Source organism: Chelonoidis abingdonii, chromosome 1, assembly GCF_003597395.2.
Source record: "Chelonoidis abingdonii isolate Lonesome George chromosome 1, CheloAbing_2.0, whole genome shotgun sequence".
Classification (NCBI taxonomy): Eukaryota; Metazoa; Chordata; order Testudines; family Testudinidae; genus Chelonoidis; species Chelonoidis abingdonii.
Genome location: NC_133769.1, coordinates 333311456 through 333335776, shown reverse-complemented (window position 1 = coordinate 333335776; position 24321 = coordinate 333311456). Strand labels below are relative to the sequence as shown.

The 24321-nt window shown below is 44.0% G+C and overlaps 1 protein-coding gene across 1 annotated transcript in view; it reads right to left on the bottom strand.

The window, feature by feature from the left end:
- Positions 1 to 24321, bottom strand: part of XPO4 (exportin 4) — a 178860-nt gene that overhangs the window by 39542 nt on the left and 114997 nt on the right. Inside the window, exons 7-10 of the mRNA XM_075061666.1 lie at positions 12068 to 12180; positions 9423 to 9580; positions 8978 to 9152; positions 2467 to 2643 (exon numbers count right to left, since the gene is read on the bottom strand). Coding sequence (XP_074917767.1) covers positions 2467 to 2643; positions 8978 to 9152; positions 9423 to 9580; positions 12068 to 12180 — 623 coding nt within the window. The remainder of the gene's footprint in view (positions 1 to 2466; positions 2644 to 8977; positions 9153 to 9422; positions 9581 to 12067; positions 12181 to 24321) is intronic.

The following is a 24321-nucleotide window of genomic DNA, read 5'->3' as shown; positions in this document are numbered from 1 at the left end:
ATCCCACCCTGTCTCCCAAACTTTTCTATATGAATCAGGAGCTCAAACAAAATGCAACCTATGATAGACCAAGTGAAAATGGCTTTAGGTGCATTTGGCTGACCCTTCTGATCACACAGAACAGGCTCAACCAATCAAGGACAGAAGCAAAATATACAATTGGTTCTCGAGGACTAGCTTTAAGCTTGAAATACGTCACCAACATACCAATAAAATTTGCAATACATGAAGTGAGCAAAAAGATTCTAAAATTCAAACACATCACTACTGGCTCGCAGATACACTAGTTTAGACACTAATCAAGACTGAATTACTACATTTGCTATTTGAGTCACACACACACACACACACACACACGAGACCAGGAACTAATATTTTAAGCTATGACAACACTGAAGCTGGATATTTTGTTTGCCAGCTTCATACACAAGTCATGACAAAGACTATGTTGCCAGTTCTAGAGGTTTTATTGGGAGTCCTACCATGTCTGGTGTTTTTAAATCCTAGCTCCTGGCGTCCTGTTATTACGTAAAAATCAGAGCTTTCATTACGGAAAAGAAAAGTTTCCAGCCCTCATTGTTTACAGAGTAAAGGTTGAAAAAGTGAATACTAAAAGCTCAAAGACTCAGAAGGGAAATAAGAACCACCTTACGTTTTTTTTTTTTAATCTCAGGATTTTTAGTAAATCTCTATTTTCGAAAACTCGGGTTGGCAATATTGCAAAGACCTCTTGAGTAACTTTATGACTTATTTCCAAGAACAAATACACTACATTTCTGGGACATGGATTTCAGTGTTAACTGGAAAGTTAAATATCCAATTGCAGTAGTTGATAAGGAAGAGAGAAGACTGTGTGTCAGAGAAAAATATCTTTTTGCTGTCAATTCTAGAAAGGAGCTGGGAAACTGAATCCAAACCTTAAGTCCTCCCAAAGTGCTTTTAAATGCCTCTTTTCTTTATCTAAACTGGCAAATAATTCTCTTTTGGTCACTTCAAAGTTGCAGCTGCTTACTGAAGAGTGCTTTTGTATTTGAAAGTTCCAGCCACTGCTTTGATATTGAACAAGCAGCATTCTGAAATGCCAGCTGTGGCTTTTAAAAGGTTATTCATGGGATAAACGACTTATCTCACAGTAGGACATGAATTAACCTGTGTACACAAGTTATGTCAAGACTGTCTGTTATGAATTCAAGGTCTCTTGTAAAATATTCTTCTCTGTACTGACACTCTTACCACCATCTGTTATGTATCAAGAGAACTGAAGTAGGTTTATATGGATATTTTTCGGAAGTGAGGTATCTCAAAGCCTTTTAAATACCATCAAGTTTGAAACCATTGACAAATTTACTGTATAAAAATTGGGCAATCATTAATATGCTCAAGATTTACATTCAACAGTCTGCATCAGAACTTGTTGTAAGAGGAGGCACGTTGGGATGGAAAACAGTTATTTTCTTTTTCCTGTGAAAATGCCATGGAACGTTTAAAATTTCCTCCTGGACAGCTACCATGGAAAGGCTGTATGGACCCTGGTTTACCATTTTATCCAAAAGGACCGTCTCTCTACAAATGCAGTTTCTCCTAGTCTCAGCCCACAGTCCTACTATGTATCTGATCAGTTTACGCATATAAAACACATTTAAAAGGGGACAACTAATTAAGAATTTGGAGGTTAAGTACAGAGGGAATTAACAAGCGCACTATCAGGTTTATAATTCCACTGAAGGGTTTTTGGTTTAATCATAATTCCGCCAAAAAGGTAGTAATTTGTTTTGTCACTAGACCCAAAGATGGAAGGATAGGAGGCAAGCAAAATTTTGAATTATGGGGCTATTTAATATATTTAATAGCATCAAGGTTTTAAAAGCATTCTCCAACACTGCTCTCTCCTTATTTTCTCTTTAAGATGAGAGAAAAAGGCTGATGAAGAACCCTCTCCTGTGTCAAACTGACCACAGTGTAACTGCTAATCACATTTTTTCATCACTACTGCAAATCATGTAAAAACATTTCTGTTACCTCCTTTAATAGTTACTTAAGTAGTGTCTATCTAAGAAATGTTTAATTACTGTATACCAGGGAATGGCAACCTTTGGCATGCAGCCTGACATGGGTTAAGCACCCCAGTGGGCCGGACCCGGACCCGTTTGTTTACCTGCTGACCGCAGGTTTGGCCAATCGCGGCTCCCACTGGCCGTGGTTCGCCACTCCAGGCCAATGGGGATGGCGGGAAGTGGCAGCCAGCACATCCCTCGGCCTGCACTGCTTCCTGCAGCCCCCATTGGCCTGGAGCAGTGAACTGTGGGCAGTGGGAGCCACAATCGGCCGAACCTGCGGACGCAGTAGGTAAACAAACTGGCCCGGCCCGCCAGGGTGCTTACCCTGGCAGGCTGCATGCCAAAGGTTGCCGATCCCTGCTGTATACACTAACAGAGTGCTTATTATTACCTCAGATTAAGAACTTACCAAATTCCTTGTACCATCAGGAGCAGCTAGGTGGCACTGAATATAAGAATTAAAAACCTGAACAGCATGTGGGGTAAAGAAACCTTTGTGGAAATGTTTGTCATCTTGTACCAAGGTAAGCCAGGATTCCAGCAATTTATCATATGCCTCCATGTATACCATGTCATCTTTGTCAAGCTGTAAGAAAAAGATTACTACCAAATTAAACAAAGCGAAACAAACCAAAATTGCATTAGTAATCATAAATCTTTAACAGATATTCTACATATTTTTATAAACAATTAATATAAAGATCTGAGCTGAATTCAGTTACAACTACTATAAAAGATACACATAAGAATTCAAATGGATTTCCTGAAGTGATATCACATAACAAGGGCCAGCAAGTTTTCATGCTGGCTAAACTTTTTAAAAAACTGGCATTTTAAAAAACAAAAATAAAGTTAAGAAGATTCTTCCCTGCACCTAAAAGATTAACACCAAAATCCTCTTCCCAAATTACCACTTTAAAATATTTATGATTTAGATCAAAATGTTCAAACCTGGGTGCCTAAAGATAGGCACATAAATAAGTAATCTGATTTTCAAAGACGCTGCACTCACAGCTCCTCTTGATACCAATATTATAATACATAAAATATAAAATAGATTATAATCACACACATATACTTAAGGCTGCGTTTCTGTCACAGAGGTCGTGGAAGTTGTGGATTCCATGACTTTCCGCTACGTTTGTGACTTCCGTAGTTGCAGTGGCTAGTGCATCTGACCCCAGGGCCAGTTGTCTGGGCACTCCGTGGCCAGCCGCAATGGCCACTGCTCGGACAGCCCTGGGCAACTGGCTCCAAGGACCATCTGAGAAGCAGCTGTCCCGGGGGCAGCCAGAGCGGCGACCCAGAATGCCGCTGGAGGAGTGGTTCCCAGGAGCCTTGGAGCAAGGGGTCCCCTAGAGTAGCGGAGCCCCATGAGCAGAGATTTAGTTACCATGGATATTTATAGTAAAAAAGTCATGGATAGGTCACAGGCCATGAATTTTTGTTTATTGCCCATGATCTGTCCATAACTTTTACTAAAAATATCCATGACTAAATCTTAGCCTTATATATATTAAATCACTCTTTTTTTTAAAAAAGAAAGAGATAGCGTGGTGAAAGAATCCTCTATTCTGGAGAGAAGCATTATTAGGATTTGAATCTTCACAGTACACAATTACAGGTAAACAATTGCCCCAAAGTTGCAGACTTAAATGAAAGCAGCTTACAGAAGTGCTCTTTCTCCTCACTAATATTCAGTTGAACAAAAAAAAGCATCTATGCTAATTTGAATTTTCACTCTAAACACTGATCACACTGAACACTTGTTCTGCTGGACTGCTTGTTCGTGATGAACACAGTGTAAATTTAATACTATACAGGAATAAGTCTTGAATTAAAACAAAAAACATCTGACTTGATTAAATGAAAAAGCTAAGGCACTTTCAGGTGTTCTAAAAAGTTTCTGGAATATTATATAAATGTTCTGGTAAAGCCACTTTACCAGTCTTCAAATACTTTATTATAAAGGTGTATTGATCACTAGGACCTGAAGTTCACTTCAGCACACTGAATATGTCACCGCTAACAGGAAAGTGGTCTCTAAGAAACTTAAGCTCAAAGGTATAGAGTTGTTTTTGTGAGGGCCCACTTGCAGTAGGTTTTTGCCTGGCTGTACTAGTTTTTATTTCCTTTCCTGCTAGCTAATTGGGCATTAGGAATGTCCTGGGTGATACCATCCATTTCCACACCTGTAGAGTTCTCTAATTACAATCCTGCCTTTCCCAGATTGTTTCTATAGAACACACACACCTATGGACCAGTCAGGTACATGGACACAAATGTTACAAGTTTGTAAACATGTAGTGTCAACACAAACCCAAAAGGCATTAACTCAGAACTGGTAGAGCTGTTTCCCTACTGAAAATCTGAGATACATCAGGTGGTTGAAATGTATCCATATGTGCATGGTAAAATCCAGGGCATACAAAAGAGGTATAATTTTTCCTAGTGACATCATTATTAATGTTGCTTTTGACAGATAAAAAAACAAAACAAAACACCTATGTTTCCAAGATCCAGAGTGGGTTTGAACCTGGCCGTTATGAACATCAGCAAACCCCTGGAATAAACCCGCTTTGTTCTTTCAACTGGAAGCATACTATTCTAAGAGTAATTTAATTTCTTGCAATCTCTCTTCCTCGTGCTGTTGAATCTGAAAACATTTAAGAACAATACTTCGATATAATTTCTCTAAAGCAATTATGTATCCCATTAGACAATGCTGAGGATTCATGTGCTCTAGGTAACCACAAGCCTTTAGGGATAAGAGATCGCTAGTCACCCTCCAAAAAGACAGATCCTCCCAGGCAGATACTGCTACAGTTTGGCAATTTGCTGTAGGTTTTTGCTGCTTGTGATTTTACAGAGACATGGAGTGCCCCAACTCTGAGTATACTAATCACTTCTGATACCATATTTAAGATGTGTAGGCTGGCTCTAAGACTGGTTCCTTTTTCTTAGTCCCTCAGGAACAGGAGGGTGGCTGAGGGTCAATGGGTGGCTTTCCTCCCTTTCGCTTTAAAAACGAGGTCTTCATCTTTTCTCCAAAAGATCCATCATATGAAATACACCTCTACCCCACAATAACGCGATCTGATATAACACGGATTCGCATATAGCGCAGTAGCAGTGGGGCTTTGGCGGCGCTTTAAAGGGTCTGGGACTCCGGCTACTGCGGGGAGCCCAGGGTCCTTTAAATCACTGCTGGAGCCCTGCCACCGCTACTCCAGCGCTGCCGCAGTGGGGCTTGGGTGGCGCTTTAAAGGGTCCGAGGCTCTGGCTGCTGCAGGGAGCCCCGGGTCCTTTAAATCACCTTTGGAGCCCTGCCGCTGCTACCCTGGGGCTGCGGCAGTGGAGCTCACTGATGATTTAAAAGGGCCCAGGGCTCCGACTGCTGCAGGGAACACCGAGCCCTTTAAAGCACCACTGGAGCCCTGCCACCGATATCCCAATATAACGGCATTTCACCTATAGCGCAGTAGGGATTTTTGGCTTCCCATGACCGCATTATATCGGGGTAGAGGTGTATCCTCATACTTCTGCTGAACCTCTGTATGAAAGCCTTATAAATGTAACCAAAGAGCATCAGTCCCATAAATAACTGCATTTAATGTCTTTGTCTGTTACAAATCTGTAAAATGCGTCAACTTAACCGTAGATGAAGTTTGAAAATATACAGCATTTAAGATTCTCATGAAGAGGTATGTAAGTGTTATCCCAATTTTACAGATTAGGAAATGGAACCTCAGAAAGGTTAAGTGACTTGCCTGGAGAGCACTGTGGTCTAGTGGAATAAGCATTTGTCTAACAATGGTCAAGACAAGGGTTCTAACGAACTGAGTTGCTCTCTGACCTTGTGCAAGTTAACATCTGAGCCTCAGTTGCCCAAACTGTAAAATGCAAAGAGACATATTTGCCTATTTCATTGTGATGTTGCACTCTATATGATTTTATGAAAATATGCTAATGTAACTGGAATATGCTTCACGCAGAAGCTCTCTTGTAAGGTATTATTACAAAGCTTATAATCTACTGAGTGTCATCATCCTATTTGTATAAATGTACCATTCTTGTATCTGAAACTAGAAATATGAAATATAACGCTGAGGGCCTATTGCAATTATGCAACGTGTGGACCATTAATGGTGGTTTGAAATCTTGATGACTCCCGTTAACCAGGACAATTGACTGCAGATGGCTGTTTTACCTGTAAGTCTTCCTGTATACATATGTGCTGGCAAGTGGGTAATGAAGTCGTACAGTGACATGTGGTCACGTCACCTGAACTAGAATCCATCTTTAACCTGGTACTTTTCCATGGGGCGGGGTGGATCCAGAGGGACAAAGGATTTCCGCCTTATTCGAAAGATATATAAGTGGGTGGAACAGAGAAAGAAGTGAGAGTCATCATGAGGAATTCCCTAGCTACCACCTGAGCTGAAACAAGGGCTGTACAGGGGAAAGGATTGTGCCCAGACTAGGAAGGCATCCACTCTGTGAAAAACGTATTGAAACATCTCTAAGGGCGAGATCTGACTTGTATTTAGTTTCTTACTGTATTAGACATAGACTTGTGTGTTTTGTTTTATTTTACTTGGTAATTCACTTTGTTGTGTCTGTTACTACTTGGAACCACTTAAATCCTACTTTCTGTATTTAATAAAATCACTTTTTACTTATTAATTAACCTAGAATATGTATTAATAGCGGGGGGATGGGGGAAACAGCTGTGCATCTCTATCAGTGTTATAGAGGACGAACAATTTATGAGTTTACCCTGTATAAGCTTTATACAGGGTAAAACGGATTTATCTGGATTTAGACCCTGTTGGGTGTTGGGCATCTGAGTGTTAAAGACAAGAGCACTTCTGTAAGCTACTTTCATTTAAGTCTGCAGCTTTGGGGCAAGTAATTCAGACCCTGGGTCTGTGTTGGAGCAGACGGGCGTGTCTCGCTCAGCAAGACAGTGTGCTGGGGTCCCAGGCTTGGCAGGGAAAGCAGGGGCAGAAGTAGTCTTGGCACATCAGATGGCAGCTTCTAAGGGGGTTTCTGTGATCAAACCCATCACATTCATAACTGTTGTCAGCAGCTACCAGTGTGGTGCTCTGCTCTTGTTTGATGACAACAGTCGGCTGCGTGCATGTTCCCTCTGTGTGCTGCCCCGGCTCTGCGCAGATAGCTGACACAGCAAACCCCAAGAGAACCCCCAAAGACCACAGACTCTAGTAAGATACGAAGGAACCTGAGCCAGTTTATTGTCAAACGAAGCACAGTAATAGTTTCCTATAGACTCTACAGGACATACTATGAATATGTGTCCCCTGGCAATGGACACAGCTCAATCAGTGGCGGGACTTTCCACTGCCCCCTAGGCTGGCCAAAGATGCACACTCCAGGACCTATTTTTATACAGTTACAGGACAGATTACTCATCCCTCCTGACATATTGAGGTACAGCCTCTTGGCTCATTAGGGTGCTGTCTCCCTTTCAGTCATGTTGTTCCAGACATACAGATCTATCCATCATGCTGTCCTGTCTTTAAGATGCACCTGCCTGTTCCTTGTTATGTCTATGGAGTGTCCTGATGTCATCTTGGCACAAGTTCCTCTTCTTGCTACTTCTGTGAGTGAGGTCTGCCTCTGGCTCACAGCCCAGCTTTTGCTTAGCAGTACCTGGAAGTACTTTGGTTCAGGCTTCAGATTAGGCCTCTGACACAAGAGTTTATGTTTCAGGGCCTCATCTTACTACAATAACTAATGTGGAAAAGTATTTTATAATGTAAGTGCTAATTGTAAAGGTCAGTCAAAAGCAAAAGTTGGAGAACTCAGGCCCTTCCGGCAATGAGAAAACCTCCACATAATACATTTTAAAAGCTTTTCAATATAAGATCTTTCTGGAGTTTTTAGTTGATAAAGCCCAAATAGATAGAAAACCACCTTTTTATAAACATATAATCTAAGAGAAAAAATTATTAAAATTGCTAATAAATAAGGACAGTTTTATATTATTAAGTTCTATTTTTACATCACTGTGTAGCAAATTTACAGATATTAGTTCTTATCATCATACACAGGAGCTGCACAGTTTATCTGCCTTACTGACTATGTGTCTTCTTCAAATAGCTCCTCTTGGGATTGTTTCATTTTTAATATTACTCTCCTGGGCAGAGAGATAGAGGGATAGTAATTGCTCATGGTTGTAACATACAACTGCTTTGATATAACAACAACAAAACACTGAAATACCTGACCATCTAAATTTGTAAAAATGTTATCTGAACTGAGTCAACAATCAAGGGATACTTAAAACAGTCACTAAGACATAGGATGGGGGCAGTAACAGGGAATATCACAGCCGATGCATTCACTTAAACAGAGGTTCAAGCTTCAGGTAAGTTTCAATTTGCCCATATGTGCACATAGCCATTCCAGGCTTTCAAATCTGTAAATTGTTAACCATTTATAAGCACTACTCAGAAGTTCTACCTGAACTCTTAAGCAATATTTAACGCCTATTATACTTGCTAGTGAAACTGTCAATTTAAAATGAAGAAGTTTAACAGGTATTTTAATTAAAATTTTAATTCAAGTTTAAATTTGTTAAACAACTATTTAAAGGTGCATAATTATTTCTATTGTTCTTCATTATTAATTTTATTGTCTACACATATCTCTTCTACATCTGATTACAGTAATGTAAAAATAGACTAAAAGTTAACAGCAACTTTCTCTCAAACAAAACTAAAGAATCTCAGAAAACATATATTACAGAATGGGGCTAAGGCATCCAAACATTATTAAGTCATTACAAATCTATTACGTTCTTATGTCTCTTGTTAATTTGATGTTCATCATAAACGGAATAAAATAACTCAACTCTTTTCAAGAATCAATTGCAGTTCAAGAACAGTACTCACCACTTCTTCCAGTGCAGCACTTCTCCCAAAAGAACAGGTGAGGTGTGTGAGGCAGTTAACAAATGAAGAGAAAAGTTCATTTGGAATGGCAGTTAAAACATTGCGAGGAAACACAGTTATCAGGTTGCTGAAAACACTGGAGATTCCCATTGCTTCAGAGTCCTCTATTTCAATTCTATAGATAGAAACAGTAGGTTTGGTTTTTTAGAAATTAGGAAAAAGCTTAACATTGTTCATTTTATGGATGAATTTTCTGCATTTAACAAACCAATATATACTTTATACTCCTTTCAGGAAATACCCTTTCAAAAAAACGTTATTCCATTTTAATAGTCCAACTCCAAACAGAAATTATGCAAAGAAATAACCTATACTGGCTCTCTCCCTCCACTCCAAAGTAAAGATTAAAATATGCCATCTAAATTTAAAGGGCAAGTGTACGTACCCATTGATAGTATTCAATAATCCTTCAATGAAATGTGCCAGATAATCAACTTGTGAACCTTCATCAGGAAAGACTGGCCCATGCAGAGAAGCTAGCTGTGCTAAGCACTGTAGAGAGTCTTGTGCCATATCTGTATCCTCTCTGATTTTTCGATGTACCTTTTACAAAGTGAAATAAATTAATAATACATGGAAAACACATGCTTGTTCTTACAACAGTCGTATGGCTCTCAATCCAAAAGAGCAGACGCCAAAAAAATCTTACCCTAATTTCTAGTCAGTCTGAAATGACACGGCTTCTATAGCACTTCCCTAAACCAGAGTAAACATCAATTTTGCTCCTCAGTTTATTAGCATCATGAGCCATGACTTAACTCAGCGGAACTAACACTTAACTGGGTCCTACCTACATTTTAGAAATTGAACTGTTTAGTGCATGTTATGTCTTAAAGAGAGAAACAGATGCCAGCCAGTCAGACATACTGCTCCTTCTAAAAACAGCAATAATGACAGTCATCTCTATTATGCTAACTATGCCTAAGCTACAGTGTCTTGCTAAAGTTAGTTGATAAGTTCAATCAAGATTATATAGATGTTTCTTTAGCAGAGGTAAACACTGAAGGCATACAAAACAAGTGCACCTCACCCTTGGCAGCATCTCTGGGACCACTAGTAATCTTTTCTCATTTCTGCAAATGAAGTGTTACATCACTACTTATGTGATTACCAATTCTGGATTAAAATAAATCTAACATATCAATAGATTGAAAACATATTTTTACATACTTATTATAATTAGGAAATATGGATTTCAAGGCTTTTATTAGGACAAGCATTTTATTTCTACAGGACAAAGCAAATAGTATAATATAATGGTATAATAAATACTAGTACAGTCGGCCTCTCGAAAAAACCCAGTCTTGTTAAATTGATATATATATATATAAAAGCAAAGTTAAATATTTATAACCGTTTCTCTATTTAGCACCTCAGATGTTATCCAAGTGCTAATTGTGCAACTAACATGGACCTCTAAATGATACAGAAAGACAAGTTACAACTATTTTAACTTCTGAAAGATCAAATCACATGAAAACACAATTTTGGAATTTAAAACAATTCTGCCCCACTCCACCCTATTAAAATAAATCTTACACCATGTAGAAATTAGGATTTTTCTCCTTTAAAATGGCAGTTTTACAAAAAACTTAGAAGTATTCAAATTTGTTAGTTCAAATAAGTGTGTAAATTATCACTCTTCATTTAATTTTTGTATTTGAACAAGAATTTGATATCTACAGAAGCAAAGGCTGCATTACTTCAAAGACACAATTAATGATATAAGACTTAAGCAGTGCTACTTAAAACAAAAGTAACAACGTGCTGTTTTGATTTTTGTGCATTCACAAATGATTTAACTGATGTATTCTTTAGTTTCCATTAAATAAACTAAATGTTTAGTATTCAGAAACATTCATCTTCTGTATGTGATGGATAAGGCAGTTACTCAAAATTTAACACTGAAGAACAAAACTGAAGTCAGACATTTAACTCAGGGATTTCTTAAAACAGTTAAACTAGAAAGGGTTAACCTGTAAACCCAAAAGTTATTTGCATTAGGAGGTTCACAGCTGACAGTAGCAACTGTCTAGATCGTCTAGACAGCTGTTCAGATTGTGTGTGGCTGTTAAAAGTTTTGCCAGGAAGTTTTTCACCTTTTCAAGAACTGCTGGAGCAAGATAAATTTTCAATCAAACAAATGAATCTCCTTTATAAAACACTGAAGATAGATGTTCATTCAAACTCACGTGTCAAACAAATCACTTTGGGTTCTAGAGATTTATATATGCTACATAGTGCCCACCCCAACAGAGTTTTGAGTATATTATTTCTCTGCTTTGCAAACGGAACCCTAGCCTGAAGAATTTTGAGCTATAAGATCCCAAGAGATGGGATATTAAATAAGATTAGCATAGCAGTTTACATAAATAATCTGAATGCTGTGGCTGGGCTGACTGCAAATTAAGCAAATATTAACAAAAATTAGTGATAGAAAATTACTTTTACCCAGCTTTAATATCAGTTTAAAAAACAAAACAAAACAAAACAAAACCAAAAACCATGTGTTGCTCAGCTATTTTCCAGTCATCAGATCTACTGTTGACCTTTTTGGTTTATATCCAGCTTATAACGAATGGAGTTTTATGCTAAACTTGGATGGAGAAATGCAAAGATATTGCTAGTTTTCAACTGTTCCATTGAGCAGTGTTCCAGCAGCAGTGAAAACCTATTGTTCAGTTGATATTTGTAGAGCGGCAACACCTTAGCTAAGAAGGTATCTGATAACACAGCTCACGCATTATGCTCAGAATTTCATCTGGCAAATAGGTATGTCCAAGATATGAAATGAATACATGAACAATTTTTAAAAGAAAAATAATTTAAGATACTTTACATATAAAGTATGTCTTGATCACTTCATCAACACACCATCACCACCTTAGAAACTTGCTAGGGTAAAAATTGATGTTAACAGAATAGTCTTACCTGGTACAACAGGAAGAATCCAACAATAATGTTTTAAAAGAGGAAGGAGTTGCTTCTCTGTGACCTGTATTATGAAAGTTGAAGAAGAATGAGACTTACTGTAAAGAAAAGCTCCATAACTCTGATGTCCAGGAGGGTTTCACGCCACAACTCTGTTGGCTTTAGCATCACATTTTGTGAGGATTCAAACATAGCTATATAATGTCTGCCCAGTTATCTGGTGTCAAGGTCAACAATAACATTCCTACTTGCCTTTAAAAAAAATCCTAGATACAACAGGATCCATTCAGAAAGAATGTAATGGAAACAATCTTTAAGCCTCTCCACATACACAGCATAATTCATGCATGAGGCCAAGGAATAAAAGGTATTAAGTACTGAAAAAAAGAATGCTCCAGGAATGTAAGATAACAGTTTGATCATAATTATGAGACATACCATAGTGATATGATCACTTTGATAACCAGGATATCTAATGTGACAGGGGGTGAAGGGAAAAAAGCAACCGCAATTAACAGGTGTTAAAATTTATGCAAAATAGGAAGTCATTTTCTAAAAAATTTTCCTGGCAGCTTTTATAAAGGCCTTATGACTGCTAAAGATAGCTCTTTGAAACATATCCTATTTTTCTAAATAGCCAAATATGCTTCTCAGAATGAAAATATGTTCCCCCTGTATTACTCTAATTTTTTTATCATGCTAGAAAGAATAAAAGCATAAGGCACCACAAGTCATTGTTCTATTAAGCATATGTTCTTAAAAGAGAAACCAAGGAACATACACACACTGAATCTATGAATTAATTGCAGAGAACCACCTAATTGCTCAACATTAAATTATAAGCATGGAACTCTGCAAATGGTCTAGTGCTGGATAACCAGAGATGTGAGAAAACACTTAACAAGCATGTAAATCCACTGCACTCTGTCAGTCTATGACTCTACTAAAGTATATAAATATTTATAGAGCCATTGAGAATACACTACACATAATACTACATGTGGTTAAAGGCATCATATATACTCCAGATTTCTCAAAATATGTCAAGTTCTAGACATTAGAGTTTATACACTAGAAGATGTCAATAAGATCTACCCATACTGGTCACATTATTCAGAAGAGTAAGCAAGTGGGGATTTTAAGGAAAAAAAACAAAAAAACCCAAATATAAGTGGCATAAACAAAAGTGTGAGCATAAAGCAGGATGCAACATTTTTACTGCCACTTGTTTGGGGAGACATCATAGTATCACAGTATCAGAGGGATAGCCGTGTTAGTCTGGATCTGTAAAAGCAGCAAAGAGTCCTCTGGCACCTTATAGATTAACAGACGTATTGGAGCATGAGCTTTTGTGGGCGAATACCCACTTCGTCGGATGCATGTATCACAGTGACTCCAACCATATGGCAGCAACCAAAATAGAATCCCACCGCCATCATACACAGTTGAACCCTCTTATAATGAAGTAATTTTTTCCATAGAACAATTTAATTGTAAGTGGGAGGTTCACTATACCCAGAACTGCTATCAACACATAATGAACTGAAACAATTCAGGATTTTTATATTACTTCAGTACAAAATGAATTTCATTACCAAAATGTATATGTGAACAGTATGGACTCGGATATACAATAGATTTAAGAAATATAAGATAATGGAGTTTTTGGTTTCATTTATATTTGAGAATATAAATAAAAGTTTAAAATACCTATAAAGTGACTTGATGAAAGTATTTCAGTTTTTTGGATGAAAATAAAATATTGGTGTAAGTTATTACAGGAAGTAACCATCCTTCACCAAAACTTTATAGTTACTCAGGTGCATTTCAAAGCACTCAGTAGCAGTCAAAATTGTACAGTAGTTAAATGATTTTCTCCACCCATGGTAATCTGATGAAGAAAATAAGGCAAGATAAATAATTCTTTACTTGTAAAAGTGTTGGTCTCCTTAATTCTGTACGGAATGAATATGAAATATAGAAGTACCAGAAGAGGATTAGCGATTCAATTTATTCATTAGTAGGTTTAATTTACAAATGGGACCAGTTACATACACACATCTAATTTGGAAAGAAAAAAGGGCTGGTTTACTGTCACTATTTTAACAAGCCTCAGTATTTATTAGTTATATCCTGTTATTTTTAGAACTGAATCTCATACTAATGGCCTGATGACACATCTGACATAGAACATTTGTAGGTGAAATAACGTATATATGTTCACTAAACAATCCAAAATGAAACTGCAGCTACATCAGAGAACCTAGAGCCCATTTTCCAGAACATGTCATTGCACTGGTGCTAGTAAATGTATATAACTGCTGTGTAGATAGGGCTCAGGCATGCTTATCACAGTATCATAAAAACTTGCTTCAGTGACAGTACGGTGAAATTCCTGGTCTATGCTATGGTTTACACTATTAGCATTGGTCCTTCTGCAGCAGGGCTGAAAAATGGATACTAAATTTGATAGTGCACATGCAGCTTCTGATGCTACCCATGATAAATGCTGGCTTTGTAACATATTTTATCAAAAATGAATTTGAAGACTGTCAATGCTTTTAAAGCAACAGAAATATGACTAACTTGTGCAATACTTTTTCCAGGAGTTCAGACAGCAATATAGTTTAAAAATAAAAATGCCACTGCACTACCCTGTAATATCACAGGAAAACTAACTCAATTTTTTTGAAATTCATCTTTTTCTTTTTCAGAGCAAATCCTTAAAACAGCTCACTGGTAATACCACACAAATGCACATTAAAAACAACCAATAGGAAATTCAACTTTGTACTGAGATGATAAAATGTAAAATACAGAGATTCTTACAGAAGTTGAAAGACTTAAAATCAAAAACAAGATTATTCAATGAACTGTCTCAAATTGTGCTGAGAAGTATAATAATGAAGAAATTTCATTCATGCCATGACATACAATAAGGCAAATGTATTTCCTGGTGCTTTTGCTGGAAGAGAACCAGGGTTGGCTTTATGAAGGGCAGGGCCCGATTTGAATACCCAGCAGCGGTCCAGGGCTTCGGTGGCAGGGGGATGGGTCCACTCCGGGTCTTCCGCAGGACCGAAGGACCTCCCGCCACCAAAATGCCAACAAAGCCCGGACCGCCGTCGTGTAAGTAAAAATAAAAATAAAAAATGTAAAAAGGCACCTAAGGCGTGAGGCCAGATTCCAGGGAATCGGGAGAATTGGCCTAAAGCCAGCCCTGAAGACAACGATCTCAGATCACACTGAAATATTGTTTTGGAAGGGTTCATTTAGCTTACATTGGTTCCCCTCATCCCAATTTATGTATGTACCCACCAACTTCATGATGGGCAGAGTTTTACAGCTTACAGAAATAAAACCATGTTTTCAAACATGGGCAATCACTGGGAAATTAAAATGATTTTCAAATTATATATGCTTTAAGTATACTTACAATTACACACATTTTTATTGACATACTATTAATGAATACCTGCACAACATGCAATAGGTGGCGTTAACCTCCAGATCTACACATAGGTCAGCCTTCTCTCCAGCATAGCCAACTTCCATGACTCCCCTGTGAAAGGCACTCTGTGGGTCCAGAGCCCCTGAGTAGTGAATGGACAGGATATGCACTGCTGCCCCTCTGACCCTCAAGAGGTGGGGCTATATTATCTTTTCCACAAAATCTCTCCATGGGTCTGAGGGCAGCCATTGGGTATTAGAGCAAGTGTTGTAGCTCAGGGCCTTCTGCAGATCCACCAGGTTTGGTGGTGGGCCCCCCACAGCCTATTCCAGGTGAAAGTAAACCCTGCCTCTTCCCAACAGAACAATAGGGGAGTAGTTCACAATCAATGCTTTGATTTCCCCTGACAGACTTCTCCCACTGGTGTTTTCGCTAAAGAGGATGATCGGGTGCATTATGAGGTATTTGTTTCAAAGGTCATTTTAATCAAGCTTTACGACTTGTTTGGAGAAAAAGTGTTTCAAGTACAATAGAAGTACTCCTATACATATGTTTTACCAACAATTAAAAAATTTAAATACAATCTAACAGCTGGAAATTTTTGTTTTGTTTTTTTGTTTTTTTTTATAATGGAGCTATACCTATCTCCTAGAACTGGAAGGGACCCCAATGGGTCATTGAGTCCAACCCCCTGCCTTCACTAGCAGGACCAAGTACTGATTTTGCCCCAGATCCCTAAGTGGTTGCTTCAAGGACTGAACTCACAACCTGGTGTTTAGCATGGCAGGCTAATGTTCAAACCACTGAGCTATCCCTCCCCCTAATTCTGCTGTACAAAGTTGTAATGCCAGGATACTGATTATATTTAGAGTTTAAAGACTGTTGTTTCTGGTTTGTAACTATGCCAAGCACATGGTCAGGATCTGAGAACAACTCACTAACACTGATACATAGACGGACTGGGACTGGTCTCTCTGGGAAAGGGACTCTCAGTCTATTAGGGATCTTACAAACCCTCATAAATTTCTACAGGATAAGCCTTTCATGTCTGACATTTTTGGGGAGGTGAGGTTTGGGTAATAAAATGAGGAAAGCCCATGCTTGAATGTTTAGCATCTTCTGCTACAAAATCAGCCTACACTTTTAAATACTAAACTTCTTCCAGGGCAGCATAATTAACTGTTAAGAGGAAGACTCAATTACCTTGGAGTTGAGGCACTGGACTAAGACTCAGAAAACACGGTTACTCACCTTTGTAACTGTTGTTCTTCGAGATGTGTTGCTCATATCCATTCCAGTAGGTGTACGCGCTGCGTGTGCACATTCGTCGGAAGACTTTTACCCTAGCAACTCCAGCGGGCTGGCAGGTCGCCCCCTAGAGTGGCGCCGCCATGGCGGGTGATATATACCCCTGCCGGCCCGCCCGCTCCTCAGTTCCTTCTTGCCGGCTACTCCGACAGTGGGGAAGGAGGGCGGTGGTGGAAATGTATATGAGCCAACACATCTCGAAGAACAACAGTACAAAGGTGAGTAACCGTGTTTTCTTCTTCGAGTGCTTGCTCATATCCATTCCAGTAGTGGATTCCCAAGCCTTAGACTAGGGCGGTGGGTTCGGAGTGAGAGTCACAGTGCACAACACAGCAGAAGCCGAAAGCTGCCATTATCCCTGGACTGCTGGACCAGGAGAATAATGGGTAGCAAGGTGTGCACGAGGACCAGGTTGCTGCCCTGCAGATCTCCTAGACGGTTTACTCGTCGAGAAGCCTCGAAACAAAGCCGCCTCTAAGATGGCGTTACCCCGGAGGAGAGGCCCAGCGTCGTAACAGGTCCGTATACAGGAAGTCCACCCACGAGGAATCACTCTGAGAGGAGACTGGAAACCCTCTAACTCGCTCACTACGGCGCCAAGCAGCTGGTGGACTTACGGAATGTTTTGGTCCACTCTATAAAAGGCGAGCACCTGCGCACTCTAAGGAGTGTAACTGTTGCCCCTTGCGAGACAAATGCTGGGGGGTTCGGAAGAAGAAGGCAGGAATCATGTCCTGGTGACAATGAAGGCCGAGACCAACGGGGGAAGAAGAGTGGAGAGAGGATGAAAGGGAGATAAATGGGAGGGGGGGGTGTATGGAGAGGAGAGAATGCGGGGTTGGCCTCAGTTGCCACCTTGTCCCGATGGAAACCGTATACGGGGGGGATCCAGCACGAGGGTGCAACTCTGATACGCGCCCGAGCGGAAGTGATTGCCATCAGGAATGCTGTCTTCCAGGACAAGTAGAGGAGGGAACACGTAGCCAGCACTCAAACGGGGAGAATAAGACGGACAACACTAGGTGAGATCCCAGGGAGGGGCTGGGTGGGGTGGACCTGGGGGTAAAGGAGCTCCAGCCCCTGCAGGAAATCTACGACACCATTGGTGCAACGAAGACCGAGCGGCCGCCACTCCCAGGTGGAAAGTGAGGATGGCCGCTAGTGAACTCAAAGAGAGGACATGTGCCAGGCCTTGTTGCTTGAGTGACCAAAGAATCTAAAACAATTGGGATGGAAACATCGGTGGGGTGGAAGCGGCTTCTCCGCGACCGCAGGTAAAACTTTTCATTTGGCTACGTAGGTCGCCTCGTAATGTTTTCTACTTTCCAGAAGTACCTGCGCTCACTGCGGGCAAGAGCAAGCAACTTGACCGGGTACGCCACGCAGGAGCCACGCTGAGTAGGATGCAGTGACTGGAGGTCCGGGTGACAGAGCCGGCCGTGGTCCTGCGTGATCAGGTCCAGGTGAAGAGGCAGGGGAACAGGGCCGACTACCGACAGGTCCAGCAGCAGAGAGTACCAATGCTGACGGGGCCATGCCGGAGCGATCAGAATCAAGCGGGCCCTGTCCCTGCGCGCCTTCAGAAGGACCTTGTGGACCAGCGGGAACGGGGGGAAAGCATAGAAGAGGTGCGTTGCCCATGGAATCAGAAAGGCGTCTGCCATTGAGCCCAGCTCACGACTTTGGAAAGAGCAGAACATTGGGCACTTCCTGTTCCTGCGTGTTGCAAAGAGGTCCATGTGGGGATGCCCCCACTGTCGGAAGAGAGCAAGGGCGACGTCCAGGTGAAGGGACCATTCGTGGGAGCTGAAGGACCGGCTGAGACGGTCCGCCAGGGTATTTCGAGCTCTGGGCAAGTAGGAAGCGATCAGGTGAACCGAGTGGGCTATGCAAAAGTCCCACAGTATCATGGCTTCCTGACAAAGAGGAGATTTCGTTCCGCCCTGCTTGTTCACGTAGTATACTGCCGTTGTGTTGTCGATAAAGACCGAAACACAGCGGCCCTGGATCTGTCGACGGAACGCGTGACAAGCCAGGCGGACCGCTCTCAACTCCCGGATGTTGATATGGAGGGCGAGTTCGGGAGGAGACCAGCGACCCTGGGTTCGTAGGGTACCTAGGTGAGCCCCCCACCCCAAGTCTGATGCGTCTGTCGTCAGGGACAGCGAGGGCCGGGGCTGATGGAATGGAAGCCCTGCACCCACGACAGACTGGTCCAGCCACCACTGGAGAGAGAGGACGACGACTTGGGGAATCGTGACCACTGTATCCAATGGGCGCCTGGCCGGACGGAGCTGAGGGATGAGCCAGGACTGCAGCGGCCGGAGGCGGAGACGAGCGTGCGCCGTGACGAAAGTGCAGGCCGCCATGTGGCCCAACAGTGTCAGGCAAGTGTGCAGGGAGGTCAGAGGTGCTGCCTGCAGCCTGTGGATGATGGCTGACAGCGTATGGAACCGTGACAAAGAAAGGACCACCCTGGCTATGGTTGAGTCTAGAACTGCTCCAATAAACTCTATCCTCTGAGTAGGGGATAGAGTGGACTTTTCCACATTGAGCAACAGGCCGAGACTTGAGAAAAGGCGGCTGACCATGCGGACGTGCGCCCGGACTCGGTCCTGTGAAGGTCCCCGGATAAGCCAGTCGTCGAGGTAGGGGAACACATGTACCCGACTGCAACGAAGAAAGGCGACGACTACGGCCATGCATTTGGTGAACACTCTTGGGGCCGTGGAGAGGCCGAACGGAAGGACCGTGAATTGATAGTGCCGGTCGCCAACAATGAAGCGAAGGAACCTCCGATGGGCGGGAAGATGGATATATGAAAATACGCGTCCTGCATGTCGAGGGCGGCGTACCAGTCTCCGGGATCCAGGGAAGGAATAATGGTACCCAAGGAAACCATGCGGAACCTCAGCTTGAGTAGATGTTTGTTGAGCTCCCTGAGGTCGAGGATGGGTTGGAGACCTCCTTTGGCCTTGGGGATCAGAAAATAACGGGAGTAGAACCCCCTGCCTGTCTCGTTCTCTGGAACCTCCTCTATGGCCCCTTTGTCGAGGAGCGTTGAGACCTCCTGGAGGAGGATCTGCTCGTGAGAGGGGTCCCTGAAGAGGGACGAGGAAGGGGGGCGGGGAGGCGGGAACGAAGCAAACTGCAGGTGGTACCCAAGCCGCAGCGTGCGGAGGACCCAACGATCTGTAGTAAGCTGGCACCACGCTGGGAGGAAGAACGAAAGACGGTTGGAAAAGGGAGGAGATGGATCCATGGAAAGAACTGGTACAGCGCCCCCGGGCGCACCTTCAAAATGATGGCTTCGGACCGGAGGACGGCTTGGAGGGACCTTGGTTTTGGCCCCATTGGGTTGCCCGATTGTCTGCGCCTGCCACTTCTATTGCGTCGCCTGGCAAAGTCTCGCCTTTGCCTGGATTGTGGGTAAGGCCTGTGTTGTTGCTGAGGCCTGAATGGTCGACGCTGTGTTACTGGCGTGTGCATCCCTAGGGCACGCATAATGACCCTATTGTCCTTGAGGCTTTGTAGGCGAGGGTCGATCTTGTCAGAAAACAGGCCCTGGCCCTCAAACGGAAGGTCCTGGATTGTGTATTGGAGTTCCGGAGGAAGGTCAGAGACCTGCAGCCAGGAGATGCAGCGCATAGTGACTCCGGAGGCCAGAGTCCTGCGGCTGAGTCTGCTGCGTCCAAGGACGCCTGCAACGAAGTGCGTGCGATCTTTTTGCCCTCGTCCAGTAGAGCATTGAACTCTTGACGAGCGTCTTGTGGGAGAAGCTCCTTAAATTTATCAGCTGCCGCCCAGGTGTTATATGAGTAGCGGCTGAGCAGAGCTTGCTGGTTTGAGACCCGCAGCTGTAACGCTCCTGCGGAGTAGACCTTACGGCCAAGCAGGTCCTACGTCTCGCCTCTAGACTTTGGCTGGCCGGAGCTTCTTGCTCCATGTCGTCCTCGCATTCACCGAGTTGAACACCGATGGGAACATCGGGGTTGGATGCACCATACAGATAACTCCGTACTCCCTTCGAAGGGACCATATATTTGCGCTCCACACCCCGAGCAGCAGGGGGAACGGAGGCTGGTGACTGCCAGATGGTGGTGCATTGGCCTGTTAATGTCTTTAGGGAAGGGTAGGGCGACACGAGGTGGCGCATCTGCTGAGAGTATGCTGACACCGGTCTTCAAACCGTCGGAGACCTCCTGCGCTGGATGCTCATTTTTGCTGCAACGCCCCTATAGATCCTGGTGTGCTCTGAGGTCCAGCGGTGGGACGGTGGTCTCGTCTCCCACCACCGCTCATCCCAAGGATGACGAGAGAATACCTTGCAGAGAGGGTCTGGTGGCTCAGATTGAGAACGTCTCTGGGCACCCTGTGGGAGTTCAGTCTCTGGCGGTGGACGACTGTCTTCTGCAGGGGATGGTGGGGAGTGAAACATAGCCTTGAGCCCTTCCCGGTCTAGCCAGATGCACCTGGTGCGGAATTGCTGAGGCCCTTGGGCATGATATACGCCCAGTGTGTCAGAAGCCCCACTGATTCGCGACCATTTCCGTGACCCTCAGAAAAGAGGCGGCGCGGTCAACGTCCATACACGCTGTCCGCCCGTGAGAGACTGAACCCTGTCGAGAGGCACGGGGGGGCCGAACGGGGTAGTGCGATCCAGCGCACCTGATGGCGACGACCTCCTCAGGCCGCAGATCGTTGCCCAAGCCTGTACCGTGCCGGGATCGGGACCGGATCCTGCCACAGCGCGGTGCGGAGAGTCGACCGGAATCTGGACCTTCAGTTGCCGTGAGCGGCTCCTCGAGCGCGTGCCAGTAGTGTGCGCGAGCCAGAGCGGTTGCCGGAGTATCGGGACCGCCCGAAGACGACCGGTCCGCGAGTAACGGACCAGCTGCCGCGAGGAGACGGTGCCGCGGACTTGCAACGGCGTCTACGAGAGACCTCCCTCGGATCGGATAAGCTGCGGATTCGGGATCGGGCCGACTGGAGAATCGGACTTCCGCATTCCGGGGTCGGCTGCCCTTGGGTGTAGAACCCGCACCAGCGTGCCGGGGCGTTGGGCACCCAGGCTTCCGTCAAGCAATAGGTCCCTTTGCCGTGAGAAGTCTCGGGCGGGACGAGACTATCAGCTCATACCCAGATCTTGGCGGGGAGCTAGGGATCAGACTCGACGGACCCGTCGGGCCAGAGTCACGAAAGCCCCTGGCCGCCAGCGCGGCGCCGTTGGCATCGTGCTCCCTTACAGGGCCTGCTTAGCCAGGGTAGAGATAGTCGAGGCCTCTTCCAGAGCCGGTGCCGGAGGAAGGGTGGTGCCGTGCGTTTTTCGCGCGGCCGAGGGATCCGGTCCGGAGCCACACTCGGTGCCGAGAAGACCGGAGGTGAGGTGCGCTTCCATAAGGAGCTCCTAAAGTGCTGGTTCTCGCTCCTTCTTAGTCTCGCCGAAGGCTTTGCAGATGCGCATTTCTCGGAAACGTGTGATTTCCCAGCACTTTAAGCAGGATGTTGTGGGGATCACTGGTGGGCATCGGCTTTTACAGCGAGCACGCTTTGAACCCCAGCGAACCAGGCATCCGCCCGGCCCCGGCGCGCGGGAGAGGCTAGGAGGCCCCCACCCGCTAACTTAAAATATATAAAAATATAAGAACTAAACTACAACCTATACTATACTAGTAAACTATAACTAAAACTAACACTGAACTGAACCAGAACAATTATACTGGCGTGACGTCAGCTATGCCACGCTCACCATTCCAACGACCGACACCGTCAAGAAGGAACGAGAGCGGTGGCCCGCAAGGGTTTATATCACCCTCCTGGCGGCGCCACTCTAGGCACTCCGCCGCGGAGTTGCTAGGGTAAAGTCTTCCGACGACTAGTCACGCACCGGCACGTACACCTACGAATGATATGAGCAGCACCGGAAGAAGAACATCTAGTCTGTTCCAGCTTTGCCACAGACTTCTGTGTGCATCACTTATAGCCTAGTTGTTAGAGGTGCCAAAACTGGAAGTTTGTGTGGCACTCCAGCACTTGAAATCGGCCTTTAATCTCTGTCTCCCTTCCTTTTTTTTTTTTTTTTTTTTTTTTTTAAATGGGGATAAAATGACTTCCTTACCTCCCAGAGGCACTGCAAGATCTATTAAGGTTTGCAAGGGGCTCAGATTTAAAATTTTATTAAAAAATGTTTAAAAATAAATGATACAGAGCGTTGAAAATTCAGTTAATAGTCAGTGGGGGTGCCATACAGAGTATAGGGGGATGTTAGTATTTTAACATTGGATAGCGCATAACACATACAGTCTGCAGTATCCCCAATGGGGGGGTTTAAGCTGGATGAATCAAGGTACAATCAGCAAGCAGTGAGGGTACATTGCTCGTACAAGAATTACAGGTAATCATAGGTATAAATAAGCGAGCCGAGTAATGAGGATAGGATGACCCCCATATGGTGGAGTTCAGTTCGTTTTGGTGGGTTCAGGGGATAAGGTCCGACAGAGGAAGTCTTCAGGTCTCTTCCTCATGGGTGCGCGAAGTCACGCCGGTTCACTCTCGGTATTGGCGGTGGCCGGTGATGTGCTCTGTATAGATGTCCAGGGACCACCGGATAGTGTCCGAGACCATTAGATGTCGCATGAGCCGTGCGTAGGTCCCCAGTACGTGCTCGTTACAGGGGTCCCAGGCACCCAGGGCCCCGGCGATCAGAGCGTCGGTGTATATCTCATAGCCCTTTGTCCGCAGGGTGTCAGCCAGGGGAGCGTACTTTTCGAGTTTGCAGGCTCAGGCTTCGCAGAAGGCCAGGGTCCTATTCTCGAACAGGACTGTCACGTCGACAAGGATGATCTTTTTCTGATCCTCGTCCATGACGACGATGTCCGGGCGCAGCGGGCTGTCAGCACCAGGGACAGTGCGGTTGACGGCGATCTCTCCTAGGCGCGGGTCGATGGCCTTCGCTAGGTGGTCCTGGACGGCGTTATGGCAGAACTGCCAGGCACGGGCTTGGGGCTTGCAGCTGCACAGGACGTGGGGCAGGGTCTCAGCAACGTACCTGCACCTCCTGCAGCGCTTGTCCCGGTTCCTGTGGCAGATGGCTCCATTGAGAGAGATGCAATTCAGCCGGGTGCGGTGTATGAACCGCCAGTCAGCGAATCGGGTGAAGCTGCTCGTGGGGAGAAAGTGGTTGCTGGAGTCTCACTTGCTGGTCACCTCGAAGGCCCTACCCTGGTCTGGCTTTTTCCGCAGGGTGTCCATGTAAAGCGCATGTACGGCGGCCTTCAGGGACCTCTCCAGCATGCCTTTGGCTCCAAAGGTGACGATGGTGTTGCCGTCCGTCTCAATCCGTGGCATCAGGACTCCCAGCTCCTGCCGTTCCTCGCTCCACTCCCAGCGGGAGCCCAGTCGCTTCCCCAGTCGGCACATGGCATTGCGGGCATGGGAGTACAGCGAGGCGATGTCAACCCTACTACACTGCAAATCAGAACTACTAACTGTGATATGTAACCTATCATTTAAATCAGCTTCTGTACCAGATGACTGGAGGATAGCTAATGCAATGCCAATTTCTTTAAAAGGCTCCAGAGGTGATCCTGGCAAT